Source organism: Eschrichtius robustus, chromosome 10 (genome assembly GCF_028021215.1).
Source record: "Eschrichtius robustus isolate mEscRob2 chromosome 10, mEscRob2.pri, whole genome shotgun sequence".
NCBI lineage: Eukaryota > Metazoa > Chordata > Mammalia > Artiodactyla > Eschrichtiidae > Eschrichtius > Eschrichtius robustus.
In genome coordinates, this window is record NC_090833.1 from 36,464,375 (window position 1) to 36,479,076 (window position 14,702).

At 36.0% G+C, this 14,702-nt stretch overlaps 1 protein-coding gene across 6 annotated transcripts in view; it reads left to right on the top strand.

The window, feature by feature from the left end:
• RNF38 (ring finger protein 38) overlaps nt 1–13,819 on the top strand; it is a 122,568-nt gene extending 108,749 nt beyond the window's left edge. For all 6 annotated transcript variants that reach the window (XM_068552297.1, XM_068552300.1, XM_068552294.1 and 3 more), the window contains 6 exons: nt 1,622–1,783; nt 2,278–2,384; nt 3,752–3,836; nt 7,167–7,288; nt 8,860–8,959; nt 10,390–13,819. In XM_068552297.1, the coding sequence (XP_068408398.1) occupies nt 1,622–1,783; nt 2,278–2,384; nt 3,752–3,836; nt 7,167–7,288; nt 8,860–8,959; nt 10,390–10,452 (639 nt within the window). In that variant the 3' untranslated portion in view covers nt 10,453–13,819. The remainder of the gene's footprint in view (nt 1–1,621; nt 1,784–2,277; nt 2,385–3,751; nt 3,837–7,166; nt 7,289–8,859; nt 8,960–10,389) is intronic.
• The last annotated feature ends 883 nt before the right edge of the window (nt 13,820–14,702 follow it).

The following is a 14,702-nucleotide window of genomic DNA, read 5'->3' on the forward strand; positions in this document are numbered from 1 at the left end:
AGTAGATGAGATAGTCTATTAATATAGTTAACTCTGTCCTGGGGCTGGAATATAGCTGAGAGGCATATTATTTCACGGGGCTGGAAGAGGTAAGCACTGTATCAGTGGAAGGAAGGACACAGGAAGAAGACCCCATTGTTTTTTTGGACAGGCCAAGTTGAACATTTGAACCATCAGGCATTAAGGGAGAACAGGGGAAAAGAACATATAGAAATGGTTAGAGTGGAACTGGAGTGGAAATGGTTGGCCCTGTGAAAGGAGCTTGACGGTCACTCTAGCAGAGCCTGACCATCCTTTACTTAGGGTTTATGCACCATGCTTGGTCTCAGGCAGAGGTGAGAGGTGAGGTTACCTGGCTAATCTGAAAAGTTCAAGTTACTCCTACCAAAAAATCTTTTATTAGAATCAGGACAGGATTCATGCCAGGATGTTCCTTAGGAAGCTTTTCCCATACCTGGGAATTCAAGGTTAAAACTAAATTTAGCCATCATACAAGCATACATAAGCTTCCAAAGTAAAGTGTTAGCAGTTACTTGTATTTGAATACTGTGTTGCCATTTTCTAACTGTGGAAAGAAGTTAGACTAACATTTAAGAATATATGTTCCCAAGAGAATCAAAATGAAAACATTATCCCCAAAATGTCCTAATAGCCAAAAAGTGGAAACAGTCCAAAAGTCCATTAACTGATGAATGGATAAAGCATGGCATATCTATACAGTTGATTATTATTCAACTATAAAAAGGAATGAAGTACTGATACACAAACTACACAAACACAAGATGGAGGAACCTTGAAAACATTATGCTAAGTGAAAGGAGCCAGATACAAGGGCACATACTTGAAAGGAGCCAGATACAAGGGCACATACTTGAAAGGAGCCAGATACAAGGGCACATACTGTGTGATTCCACATATATGAAATGTCCAGAATAAGCAAATCTATAGCAAATGTGCTTTGCATAGCACTGTGTGCTTTTTGAGCATTGTCTCAGTGTTCACAACACACTTTTGAAGTGGGCTGTGAACATATCAGTTCTATAGATGACAGTATTGAGGTTCAGATTAAGTAATTTATATAAAAGCCACATGGCTCATTAGTTGCAGCACCAAGAGTTTGTCTAATGCCAAAGCCTGTAAGCTTTCTACTATAGTGTACAGCCTGCTGTGTTCTATTTCATTTAGCCTTATTTAGTTCTCATTTGCAATATGTACTGTGTTTGATTTCATCTGTTAAAGGTTGTGTCTGAAAATCTGATGTAGGTCAGTGTGCCATGACTAAAGTAATTTTAACTTTCATATAATTGGCTTACTACATGACTTTTTGTCTTTCCTTCTATCATTTTTTAGAGAACGTTCAAATAGTGAAAGAAATGTATCCTTTAGTGGATAGTGGAAATGTTTAATAACATGTTTGAGAGATTTTCTTACTGAAATTCAGTTAAAGGCAGTAGGATTTTACTATAGGCTATATGTCCACATGTGTGAATTTAGATTGATGTAAACATCAAGAAATGCATGACCTTAAAGATGTCTTTTGGGGTTTTTGATTTTTGTTGTTATAAAGCACAATCTGTCTAAATATTGGAAGTATATTAGTTTGCTTTTTCCCACCCCTCAGCCTCTGCAAAGGATAGAAAACGAAGTGGAACTCTTAGGAGAACATCTTCCTGTAGGAGGTTTTACTTACCCGCCATCAGCCCATCCCCCAACATTGCCTCCATCAGCTCCTTTGCAGTTCTTAACACATGATCCTTTGCATCAGGAGGTTTCCTTTGGAGTAGTAAGTTTTCATTCATTGTTATTAATTTATTACTTGATTACTTGTTTTGAGTTCTGTTTCTTTTTTTTTTTTTTAATATTTATTTATTTATTTGGCTGCGCCAGGTCTTAGTTGCAGCATGCGGGATCTTTAGTTGTGGCATGTGGGATCTAGTTCCCTGACAAGAGATGGAACCCGGGCCCCCTGCATTGGGAGCGCGAAGTCTTAACCACTGGACAGCCAGGGAAGCCCCTCGAGTTCTGTTTCAGTATAACTCTACATGTTTAGAGTTTTAAATGTATTCTTGCAGTCAGTTGGAAAATTATATTTAGTACACCTAAGTGTATGTTTTAAACAAGCTGTCGCATCTATGTTAACATTTAAGAAATATTAAATACCACTTGAACAGTAAATAACTTCCTAGGTTTTTAAAAAAGAAGAGACTTTATTCGACAGCTTAAAAAGTTGTGAACGTAGAATGATCTTAAATTGTTTTACCATTTTTTTCTCTACAGTCTTATCCTCCATTTATGCCTCGGAGGCTCACAGGACGTAGTAGATATCGATCCCAACAGCCAATACCACCTCCCCCTTATCATCCCAGCTTACTGCCATATGTGTTGTAAGTTCTGTCTTTCTCATTTTAATGAGTTCTGAATTTTGACATCCTTGAGATTCTCTTTCCTTTATGAATATTTCTGTGTAGTATATATTTAATTTAGAGTGTGTTAGATATTTGTTTTTATTTAATGTTAAGAGGTTGGGGTGGGGGGGACCATTTAAGGGTGAAAGAAAGAGCAAGGACAAGGTAGAAGTTGGGGGGCGTGGGGGAGAAATTTGTGAGCCAGAAGATAGGTTTAACAAATCAACAGATAGAGAAGTTTAAATTTTTTGCATCTTTTACAGCTGGCATCACTTGCTACCTTCTTTTGGTTATCTAGCATTTGATGCTGCTACTTCTCTCAGAGGAAGAGGGAGAAAGAAGTTGTATTTGTGCCTTAGAAATACTCTTCTAGGATTAAGTTTGTAACAGAAACACCCATGGCTTAAATATGACAGTTCTTTATTTCTTTCTCATGTAATTAAAGTCTAGAAGTAGGCAGTTCAAACATGGTTTGTTAGCTCCGTGACCCTGAGGAATGGTTCTACTATCTTCAAAATTTTATGGCTTCCTCTGCATGATATAAGATGACTCCTCAGGCTCTAGCCATTACATCCACATTCCAGCTAGCAAAAATGAAGATGGATCTCTCTGCCTACCTGCCTCCTTCCAAGGATACTTCCTAGAAGTTGCGTGTATGACTCCTGCCTACATCCCATTGGCCAGAATTTAGTCTCATGTCTGTAACTACCTTCTAGGAAGGCTGGGGAATGTTGTCTCTATACCAGAGGGCCATGTGCCTATATCATACTATTTCGATAACTGTAGCTTTATTGTAAGTCTTAAAATCAGATGGTATAAGTCTCCCAACTTCGTTCTTAAACTGATTTTATTTAAAGTCTTTTGCATGTCCATATAAATTTTAAAATCAGCAATCAGTTTATACTTTAAAAAAGCTGGGATTTTGGTAGGGATTACATGAAATCTGTAGGTGAGTTTTGGAAGAGAATTGACGTCTTTAACAGTATTGAGTCTTCTGGCCTACTTATATGGTATATTTCTCTATTCATCTTTTAAAATTTATCCTAGCAGTATTTTTACAGTTTATATTATACAGGTCTTGCACATGTTTAGTTAAATTCATCCATAATGTTTCATGTTTTTTTATGCTGTTGTGAATGGTATTTTTTTTTTTTTTTGAATGGTATTTTTTTAATGTCAGTTTTTAATTGTTTATTACTAGTGAAGTCAGTTTCTTTAAAAGGTTGTCACTGATCAACACTGACCATTCTTTATCCATTTAGCACTGGCCTTGTTCTTCTCATCCTGTTCATTGAAATAATGTATTAATGCATTATCAATGCTTGTGTTGCTTATTTTCATTGCAGATCAATGCTTCCAGTGCCACCTGCAGTGGGCCCAACTTTCAGTTTTGAATTGGATGTGGAAGATGGAGAAGTAGAAAATTACGAGGTTAGTAGGTGAAATGTGAATTAATTTGGGGAATTTTGTATGCATAAAAATATTGTGCTACTCAACTCATTGATCTAATTAAACATTTATTAGGTAAATCCATTGTATATTTCAAGATACAAATGTGTCAAAAATACTGTTCATCCTTAAAGATATTTCAGCATGTACCACACAGTTATGATAACAAGATAGACTTTGGTGCTCTATTAGAATTACATACAATTCCTGTGAAAGAATGTAAATGAGAAAATGGTGAATTATGAGTGGATGTTCTGAAACCATGCAAGTTCTGAACTATGGGAACTGCAAATAGAAAAGAGTACATCTTGAAAGACATTTTAACACTAGAATCAACAGGATTTGATCATTGAATGGTTTGTGGTAGTGTCAGGGTTGTGAGTGGGAAGGTTGCAAGAGAAGATGCTTTGCAAAAGGACTACAATAGCTTGTGCAGAAGGCAAACTCAAAGATGATGGGGCAAATAGACAATGTTGACATTGTTATATTATTTGAGGTTAGGAATAGGACAGACAGTTCAAGGGTTGGAAGGCACATTTGGATTTGGAAATGTTGAATATGAGTGACTATGTGACTTTGTTTTGGTACTGCCTTACCCCAGCCTCACTCTATTTATGAGTCTCTATGCAATATGAATACTGGAACAGGGTTTTTTTTGTTGTTCATTTTTTTAGGTGAATTGAACCTGGGAACAGGGAGGAAAGACACACATACGCAAACACAGTCTTGCAGCACCTTTTTTTTTTTTTTTTTTTAATGCATATGGAAGAGATCAGGCCAAATGCTATCTATATCCTTATAAAATGCCATTATGTTACTTTCTGCATATACAGTCACACTGCAGTGTCCTTTGGATTGCATTCTCAGATTTCTTGAGAAAGGGACTATAATAATTTCCTCTTTCTACACTGTTTATGCTAGTTTTGTACAGAGTAGTAAGAAAAGGAGTTGGTTATCCTTCAGGCATTCTGTATTAAAATTAAGTCATAAGTCATGTTGCTGAAAAGGACAGCTCTTTGTTAAACAAATCATATACGTATCAGTGAAAAAAAAAACAGTGATACCATCCTAGTATAAGAAAAATATTTTGTGTTTGGCATTAGAGTACCTTTTTTTTAAAAATTTTAATTTTTATCTTTTGGCCCCGCCATGTGGCAACGGGATCTTAGTTCCCTGACCAGGGATCAAACCTGCGCCCCTGCAGTGGAAGCTCAGAGTCTTAACCACTGGACTGCCAGGGAAGTCCCAGGAGTCCCTTTCTAAATTGTATTTTGGGTTGACTATGTTTAATCTTCTGCAAAGGCATACTTTAATCCAGTCAGTAGTCTTGTTTGCTTTTCTGGTTTTGTCTCATAGTATACATGCCTACAACACACCCTAGTCCAGAGTACTCACCATTTTTTGAGTCTGTGCTATACATCCTTGCTTCAGTGCCTTTATTCCCCTTGATTCTTCTGCTTAAGAACTTTTCCCCCTTCCTGCACATGGCCATCTTTCAAGAACCAGTTAAAAACCTGCTACCTCTGTGAAAGGCATTTCTAGCCCATTCCCAGGTCTATGTGAGTCTCTCCCTCCTTTTTGATCTCATAGGTCTTATAAAACAATACATACTAATCATGTCCTGCCTTCAGTTGTCTTGCTTTCAGATCATGTAGGTTTGTTGAGGGCTCAATTATCATTACATTCTCCATCCAATAAGGGCTTAAAATAATGGTCATAAATTATATTACTTGACGTAAGTGTCCTATAGAATATAAAATATAGGTGTAAAAGACATATCACCTCTATCATAAACTTTATGGCTAATTGTAATCAGCATCAATTAAATTTAACAAATTACCATCTACTAGCATTTAGAAGGACTTAGGGGCATGCATGGGGAAGGGGGAGCAATTTATTTCGATGACACAATTCTCCAAATAAAGCTGTACCAAAAGCAGTGTTGCAGCGGCATCATGTTAAAACACACAGTTATCACAGCATTGATTATTGATATTATGGGAAATTAAATTTATTCCTCTCATTGTCCATCATTATTTCTTTGTTACCTATTCTCTTAACCCTGTGGCAGCCTTAAAAAAATAAAAATGAGGGGAAGCAGCATGCACATGGCTGCCTGATTGTAGGATAAAGCAAATGAGCAATTAGAGCCATTGAAAACTGGGAGAAAGGAGGTACTAGTGTAAAATCAAGCATAATAGCTGCAATGTGTTGAAACGTATCAACTGTGTTAAAATCCATGAATTCATAAGTGATACTTCAAAAAATAAAAGAAAAAATAAAAGAAAAAATAAACTCATTGGTCTTATCCTGCCTATTTTATATAAATTAAACTACTGAGTATAGTTTAATATGAGGTAGCTGATCAGTGTAGAAGTATTTCATCTAATGAAGAAAGAGTGATAGAATATTACCGTTTTGCCATCTTTAATGAATTAATGGATCTAGGCAGTGTTCCATCAGTGCTAACTAACATAACAACTAGACATGCTGAGCCTTACGATGGAAATAGTAAAATCTTCCAATTTATAGGAAGTACAGGGGACAAGGAAGGAACGTTATTAAACCACACGAGTCAGGGATGGGGAGGTTCAGTCAGCAAAATTCAGACTGCAAATTTCTACAGGCCATTGACCTGGTTTCTTTAACAAATAAAAGAGTAAAAAAAGATACTTGAGACGTCAAGCAGTGGTAACATGGATTTATTTGGATCCTAATTTGAACAAACTATTTCAAAAAGTGTTTTGAAAATAATTGAAACAATCAGAGGTACTTGATAATTAAGGAATTACTAATTCTGGGGGTGTGATGAAGTTAGTGTGATTATATTCTTGTAAAAAGTGTTTTAGTTTTTAGATTGGTGGTGGTTCTCAACCTGGGGACAGTTTTATCCCTTAGAGGCTATTTAGCAACATCTGGAGATATTTTTGTAGAGGCCAGTGTTACTGCTAAACATCCTACAGTGCACAGAAAAACCTCCCACAAAATTTTATCCAGCCCCAAATGTCCAAAATGCTGAGGTTGACAGACTGTCTTAAAGATAACAAACAGAACTATTTCACCAATGAAATACCATGTTTTAGTTTTCTTTCAAAATAATCTGGGGTTTAGGAGTGGACAGTAAAAGATGAAATAAATTAGCTGTGAATTGTTGAGCCTGGGTAATGGGCATATGGAAGTAATTTCTTTATACTATTTCTCTACTTCTGTATGTATTTAAAATTTTTCCATAATAAAGGTAGTTTAAAAATATATATATTGGAATATAAAATTTAAAGAAAAATGCAGCTACGTCTCTCTTTCCCTCTGTAGGCCCTGTTAAACCTAGCAGAGCGACTGGGAGAGGCCAAGCCTCGAGGACTAACTAAAGCAGATATTGAACAACTTCCTTCTTACCGGTTCAATCCTAACAACCACCAGTCAGAACAGACTTTGTAAGTATATTTTTCTGACCTCATTCTGTGTTAAATTTCCTTTTCCACCTTTTTGTGAAATAAAAGCTTGGAAGTCAAAGATAACTTGATAAAGATAAGTAGTGACTATTTCATACTCTAGGCCTATGCTGTCCAGTAAGATAGCTGCTAGTCACATGGGGCTATTTAAATTAAATAAAATAAAAGTTAAAATTTTTAGTTGCACTAGCTAGTGATGCTATATCAGAAGATGTAGATGTAGAACATTTCTGTAACCTGAGAAAGTTCTATTGGACAGTGTTGTTCTGGATTTTTAGGTGGCCTAGAAATCTTAAGGTTTTAAATTCAAACACTAGAATTATATTAGATTGAAAAGTTTCATACCTGTAAAATTTGAGGGTTTTACCTGAAGATTCTCCTTATTATAGTATCTTTTTTAATAGCAACTCTGCGAGATACAATTCACATTTAAAGTGTATAATCCAGTGGTTTTTAGTATATTCATAGAATTTTGCAACTCTGAATTTGATTTGCATCATCACAATCAAGTTTACACCACTTTCATCACCCCCAATAGAAACCTCATCTATTAGTAACCACTCCCCGTTTCTCCCCAACCCTCTAAACCCTGGCTCAGCCCCTTACTGTATCACTTCATTCCTAATTGGCTATACCATTTTACATTCCCACCAGCAGTGTATAGAAGTTTTCAGTTTTTCCACATCCTCACCAATGCTTGTTACTCTCTGTCTTTTGATTCTAGCCATCCTAGTGGGAGTGAAGTGGTATCTCACTGAGGTTTTGATTTCCATTTCCCAGATGGCTAGTGATGTTGAGCTCTTTTACTATACTTATTGACCATTTATATATTGACCACTTATATATCTTTAGAGAAATGTGTATTCACATTCTTTGTCCATTTTTTAATTGGGTTGTCTTTATTGAGTTGTAGAAGTTATTTGTATATTATACATATAAGTCCTTGTAAGATTTATGATTTTCAAAAATATCTTCCATTCTGTGAGTTAGTTGTCTTTTCACTTTATAGATTGACATCTTTAGAAGCACTTTTTTTTTAATGGATGAAGTTCAGTTTATCTGCGTTTTCTGGTTGGTGTTTCTTGTGCTTTTGATACCATCTCTAAGAAACCATTGCCTATTCCAAGGTCATGAAGATTTACTCCCGTGTTTCCTTCTAAACGTTTAATAGTTTTTAGCTTTTACATTTAGGCTTTTCATTTTTTAGTTAATTTTCGTATATTGTGTGAGGTAGGGGTCCAACTTCATTCTTTTGCATATGGGTATCCGGCTGTTCCAACACCATTTGTTGAATATAATAGTATCTTCAGTATTAAAGTTATCTTGGATGTTAAGCCAGGAATTTTCTTGATGATCTCTTACTCAGTAAAACAAAGCACTCCTACTAAATTTCTTAATATCATGCTTTTTTTGAGGTATTGATAGATTATTTTGTTTTAAAATTTAAATATTTTGATAAGTGAGATGGTAAGTGGTTTTGTAGGCTTCGACATTTGTAACAAAATAGAAACCACTTGGTTTTATGGTTAAACAATCTTTTTGCTTTATTTTAGGTGTGTAGTATGCATGTGTGATTTTGAGTCAAGGCAGCTACTTAGAGTTTTACCCTGTAACCACGAGTTCCATGCCAAGTGTGTCGACAAATGGCTTAAGGTAAAATGATGGCATCTGAAGAGAATGACATCGCATTTTCTTTCTTATTCATCATAGTTTCATGTAGAGTAAGTCTATGGTTTGGTGGAGGGTGATTAAGGAGACAAAACTGAAACACAGCTTTCAGTATGATTTCTGCAAATTAAGAGAAAAGACCAGTAGAAATGAACTACAGTCATCAACGTGGGAGTGATTGAGCAAAATCTGAAAATGGGTTTTCTGTCCTTGATAATCAGTATGTCCTAACTTTCTTCTAAGCGTTTAGAGGGGACCTCACTGGAGGTTCTTTGTCAGAGATTTACATGAGAAATAAACCTCTAGTACTTTTACATAATTCTGACCATTTTCTCCTTTGTGTATGGGTGGGGGGGAGTCCAAAGGCACAAATTCTAATAGTATGCCAGGGTAAAATTATTTCAGGGACTTCTTATATTCTATTTTTTATAATAGTAGCATAAAAATGTGATGAAGTAAAATAATTTAGTAAACTTTATGGTTTGTTTGTTTTAGATTATTCTGAGTAGGAGATGATAATACTGGCTTAGATAACTTCACGGTTGGTGAGGAAGACAGATGAGTTAAAATAAAATAGAATCAGTCCTCTGTGTGAGCACAGATTAAGGGTACCCAGTTTAGTCCAAAGTGAATCCTGAAGGCAAAGAGTCTAGACTTTTTAGAAAAATGAGGTTATTATATATGCATAGCCCTGACATGTGAGAACAGAGAATGACCAGAAAAACACGGGTTCCATGTGGCTGATGGCTAGAGTGTGAGGGAGAGAGGCAAGAGAAGAGAAGGGTTCAGAGGTAAAACCAGGAGCCAGCTTATTGCAAAGTCACTGTGAAGTGTGCGGGAGTTTGGACTTGATCCTGAAAACGTGTGAGAGGATATGTTTTAGAAAGATCACGGCCACAGTTTGGAGAATGGAATAGAGGAGATAATTTCTGAGAGACAGAGAGATGAAATAAGGATGTTCTGGGCCAGATGGAGAAGAAACAGTAGAAGTTGGATGAAAAGAAGAGTACTTGATTTGAGAGCTATCATAATGTAGAAATGAGTGTATTTGATGAAAAATGCTTCGTAGAACGTAAGAGAGCAGGTGTTGCTTATGTTTCTGATTTTAGCAGCACAGCCAATGGTAGTGCCATTTGTTGAGATGGAGTTTTAAGCCAGTTATTAAATTTGTCTAAACTGGTGATGGGTAGTTTTGTCTGTATGTTGACACGGACCTATTAAAAAATTATTCATAGGCTATTATTGTTTTTGAGGTTTGTGGAGTATATTTTAAAAGATTAAATGATTGCTTTGTACCTTCTTAAAGAAACAAAGAATGTAAAAACTATGTGGAAAGTAAAAATAGTTCTATTGCTTTTAATATGTTTCACTGTTACAAGTCAGAATTCAAACAAGTTTTCTCTTCTGTGTTTTAGGCAAATCGTACTTGCCCAATCTGCCGAGCTGATGCTTCAGAAGTGCATCGGGATTCAGAATGACCAACCTAAGAGCACAAATTTAATTTGGGTGTTCCTCATCACATGTATATATGGACTATCCATTGAACTTAATCTGTGTGGCTTCCAGCCCTCCCTTTACCAAAAGGGTCAATGGACCTTTCTTTGCACTGTGTGACTTAATCAACTATAAAAGCTTACAATTAGTCTTCACAATTATGGGATTGTTATACTAACCGTGTGATTGGAACTCCAAAGACTTTTTCTTTAGCTTAATTTTGTGTGTGCACTAACATTCCCTGGTTTTTGTGTGATCATTCCGAGTGTTGCTGCAAGATTACAGTGGACGTGATCTTTTAGCATGTGCTTTTATAAAAAGTGGTAGCTCCAGATGATATAGCAATCTACCTTATATAGAGCCTTCAGAAACTGTGAGTGGAAATGAATGCAGCGTATGACTGTTGGTGATAAATGTATCTGTGTGTGTGTGAGAGAGAATGTGTGAAACTACTTGTGTGAGGGCATGGTAGCTCAAGTGTGTATGAGATCCTATATACCAGCATGTACCAAGAATGTGTGTGTAGTTTTAATTATGCTGCAATGTATAATCTGGTGTGTTATTTAAACAGCACTAGTACTGTACACTGGTTTTTTCCCTTGTGTTTGCTGTTGCACACTGATTGCTAAGGGTGCATCAATTATAAGCATTGAATACTCCATCCCCTTCCCTCCCAATGAACGGAATGAGAAAAGCCTTCTTCCTTTGCTTCAGGCAGCTGTCACCTTCTCTTCGTTGGTGATCCCAAGTGGGTCACTTAAGGAAAAAAGTGTAACAGATTCTCACTCCATGAACCTGATATTTTGATTCTGTTGTGAAAAAGAAATTTTTAAATCTCCAACTTGCTGTTTCCAAAAAGAAGGTGCAATATCATACATCATCAATTAGCAATATTAGCATTTCAATCAATGATTTGAATGTTGATACTCTCTTGTTTTTCCTTTACCTTTCCAGTAAGCTTCTTACCGGAAGTACTTGTGTTTTTGTTTTTGTTTTTTAATGTTTAGATTTGTAGTCTATTCTGAAGATATTTGAGTAATATATTTCTAAGAATACCACTGGTCCCATGAAGTCTCACCTCCTCTACTTCCACCAGAACAAAATCTGTTAACTCAGCTTGACTTCTGATATGTTCTTTGTTCAAGCTCCCATAGGCAACTAAATTGTTTTAAGAAAACTATATTTCTGTTCTGCCAAGCTCCAGTTCTGAAAGTTGTCTAGTTCTTTTCCCCTCAGTAAATGTGCTTCTCATCGAAATCCTCATTTCCAGGATGGATCAAGTGCTGTGACAGCTCAAGTTCTTTAGACCTGATGTGCTTTGATGTTTTATTGCTTTTCTTTTTAATTTTTGTTTGAATGAGAAAAAGATTAATTTAACAGGTGTCCAGAATACTTGCAGTATAAATGAAGATTTGATTTTTGTATAAAAAATAATGATGTAAAACAGGAATTGACCTTCATTTAGTTGATCTGAAAATAATACATAGCTGTGTGGGTTTTTTTAATAGGTTCATTGAGCATAATTCAGATTGTTTAAAATCATTTTTCCAGCAATGTTTGGATTCCTCTCTCATTCTTCTAGTGTGGTCAACGTTGCCTCTTCCTGCAGTTGATGTCCTTGCTCTGTTTGCAGTAGCACAAGCTGCATAACTCCAGTCGGGACTGTAATGACTTGCTGCCAGCCTCACTCAGCTTTCAGTTGGCTCTGTGTCCGTTTTCTACTCAGTGTTAACTACTTGTTACTGCCGTGCTACTTGCCTTCCCTTGAAGACTCTATAAGCTCATCACAGCTTAGAGTTCAGTAAAGTCAATTCACACAGAAGCACAATTTTGCCCTTTTCCAGACACTGTTGCCTCTATCTAGTCATACAAGTAGGATTTTGTGTACCTTCTGTTTGCCCCTGTATTTGTCAGTGCATCAGAAATACATCTAAACAGTGGTAAAATGCACGTTACTTTTAAATCATTAGAATATCCTCCACCTGTTCCTGATGAATAAAGTGTGTTAAAGACCAAAATTATTGGCGTAATAATCCGCTACATTACAAATCACGTATAGTTTAATCTTTATTTTTTTTAATTAAGAAATCATGTTTAAAATGGCAAAAGCCCATCTTATACATAGACTCTTTTATATAGCTGCAAAAAATTTATATCTGTACAGATCTAACATAACACTACTACACTCAGTATTCATTTTATTGAAGCATGCAAGTAAAGCACTTTTTCTAATTTATATAGATACCTAATTAACAAGGCACATTGTACTAATGACTAGGAAAAGTAGCTCTTTCTTCCCTCCCTCTGATGAATTCTTAATACCCCTTTTCCATTAAAATTTTGAGAGGTTGTTGGCAATTTAGGAGGCAGCAGGGTCTATTTTGGTAAAATCCTGAATGAATTGTTGCACTCTCGTGACTGATCTGTCTTTGGGAATGTCTTCCTTGCATGGGGCTCTTAAGGATGTGTGCAGACTTGCTTATTAAGTGGTTAGTGCATATTAGGAGCATACACGCATGTGTTCTGAACCAGCTTAGACTAGCCACAGTGAGCAACTTTGTGGCTAGCAGAAAAGAAAGAACAGTTGATTCATACCCAGCTGTTGACACCTTGGGTGATGCACCAGATAGCAGGCAGATGTTGGTTTGTTGCCTTCTTCCTCTTTCCTCCTAAAACAATTTTGGCTTTACCACCTTAACTCTGCTGTGTTTTTTGTTTTTCTATGCATGAAATACCATCTTTGTTTGTTTGTTTTTAGCGCCCCCTCTTCCCCAAACAGAACAAAACAAAAAACAAGGCCTCCAGGTATCAAGATCTCATTAGGATTTTCTGTCCTGAATTTTTTTGAGCAAAATCTGGAAAACGTGAAAGCATATTTAGATTTTATACACTCTCTGAAATGTGATTTGTTAAGATTCTTATATTTGGGCCTCTTATAACATTTTGAAAGAGATCTACCAACTCACTTATGAGAATATTTTTCACAGATATCTTTAGGCCTGTTAGAAAGCTATTTTCCCCCTGTTGGTACATTTGGTTACCTCATTTTGCTGTTTCTTTCAGATTATGAAAGCTTACAGGGGTGTATCTTTGGAATCATTTGCTGAGTCATTTCCTCAAATCATACTCCATTGTATCAGTTAACATATAGTTTTAAATGTACGTATTATAAATATCTGTAACCAAATCATTTGAAGGCTTGATAAATTTTTAACAAAGTTTGTACATTTTTTATGAAAGTTACTAGTAATGCTTTACTAAGTAGTGCAATGAATTTTTATTTTTAATCCCTGTGCCCAATTTTGGAGTTGAGAGGGTTGTTGGTAATAAATGTATGATGTACACTTAAAACATTCAGTTGTGTTTGGTGTTACTGTGTTAGGGAAGGGTAGGGGTTGTGTATGTTTGGAGGGAGGGGTGTAGAGAGGGATTCCCACAGGAAGATAGAGCTCTTGAGCTACTAGCAGGGAGATTTAACTTTTAGGCAGTAATTCAGATTTTTGTTTCTGTGTTTGTGTATAAACAACTTAGAAACATAAAAGCAACTTGCATTATAACTCATACGGTACATATTTATATCTTTACAAAGGCCAAGAGGATAGCTTGAGTGTAGGCGCACACGTGGTGTATAAGCTTATTGAACAGTAAGGTTACATAAGTGGGTAGCTAGGTTTCTTTCTGTGTATGTCAACTATAAGATGTAGGAAATAAGAGTGTACAAAAGATAATTGGGGGAGATGCAAGAGGGAGGAGATACAGGGATATATGTATATGTATAGCTGATTCACTTTGTTATAAAGCAGAAACTAACACACATTGTAAAGCAATTATGCTCCAATAAAGATGTTAAAAAAAATAAACTATGGAAACCAAAAAAAAAAAGATAACTGGGCAGATTTGTTCACATTAGCTATAGTAGCTTATGTCTGACTTGTCAATATAATATGGAAAGAGGAGCCTCTGCTTATCATTTTCCATACATGTTTGTGTAATTGCTTTCCTTCGAATAAAAATGGAAGAAAGTAAAGCAGTCTATATATATGCTGAAAGTAGAAGTAAAATACCAGAAAATATGAGGCTAATAGATCCCAATTCTCCTCACTCTTTCAGGAAGCAATCCTTTGGCTTAAGGAGATACCCTCAGACTGGCTCCAGTACTCCCTTGACAGAAGCATTCAGAAAAGGGACTAAGTCCTGATTGTTTCCCTCATTTTTCCAGCATACTTGAAAGAGT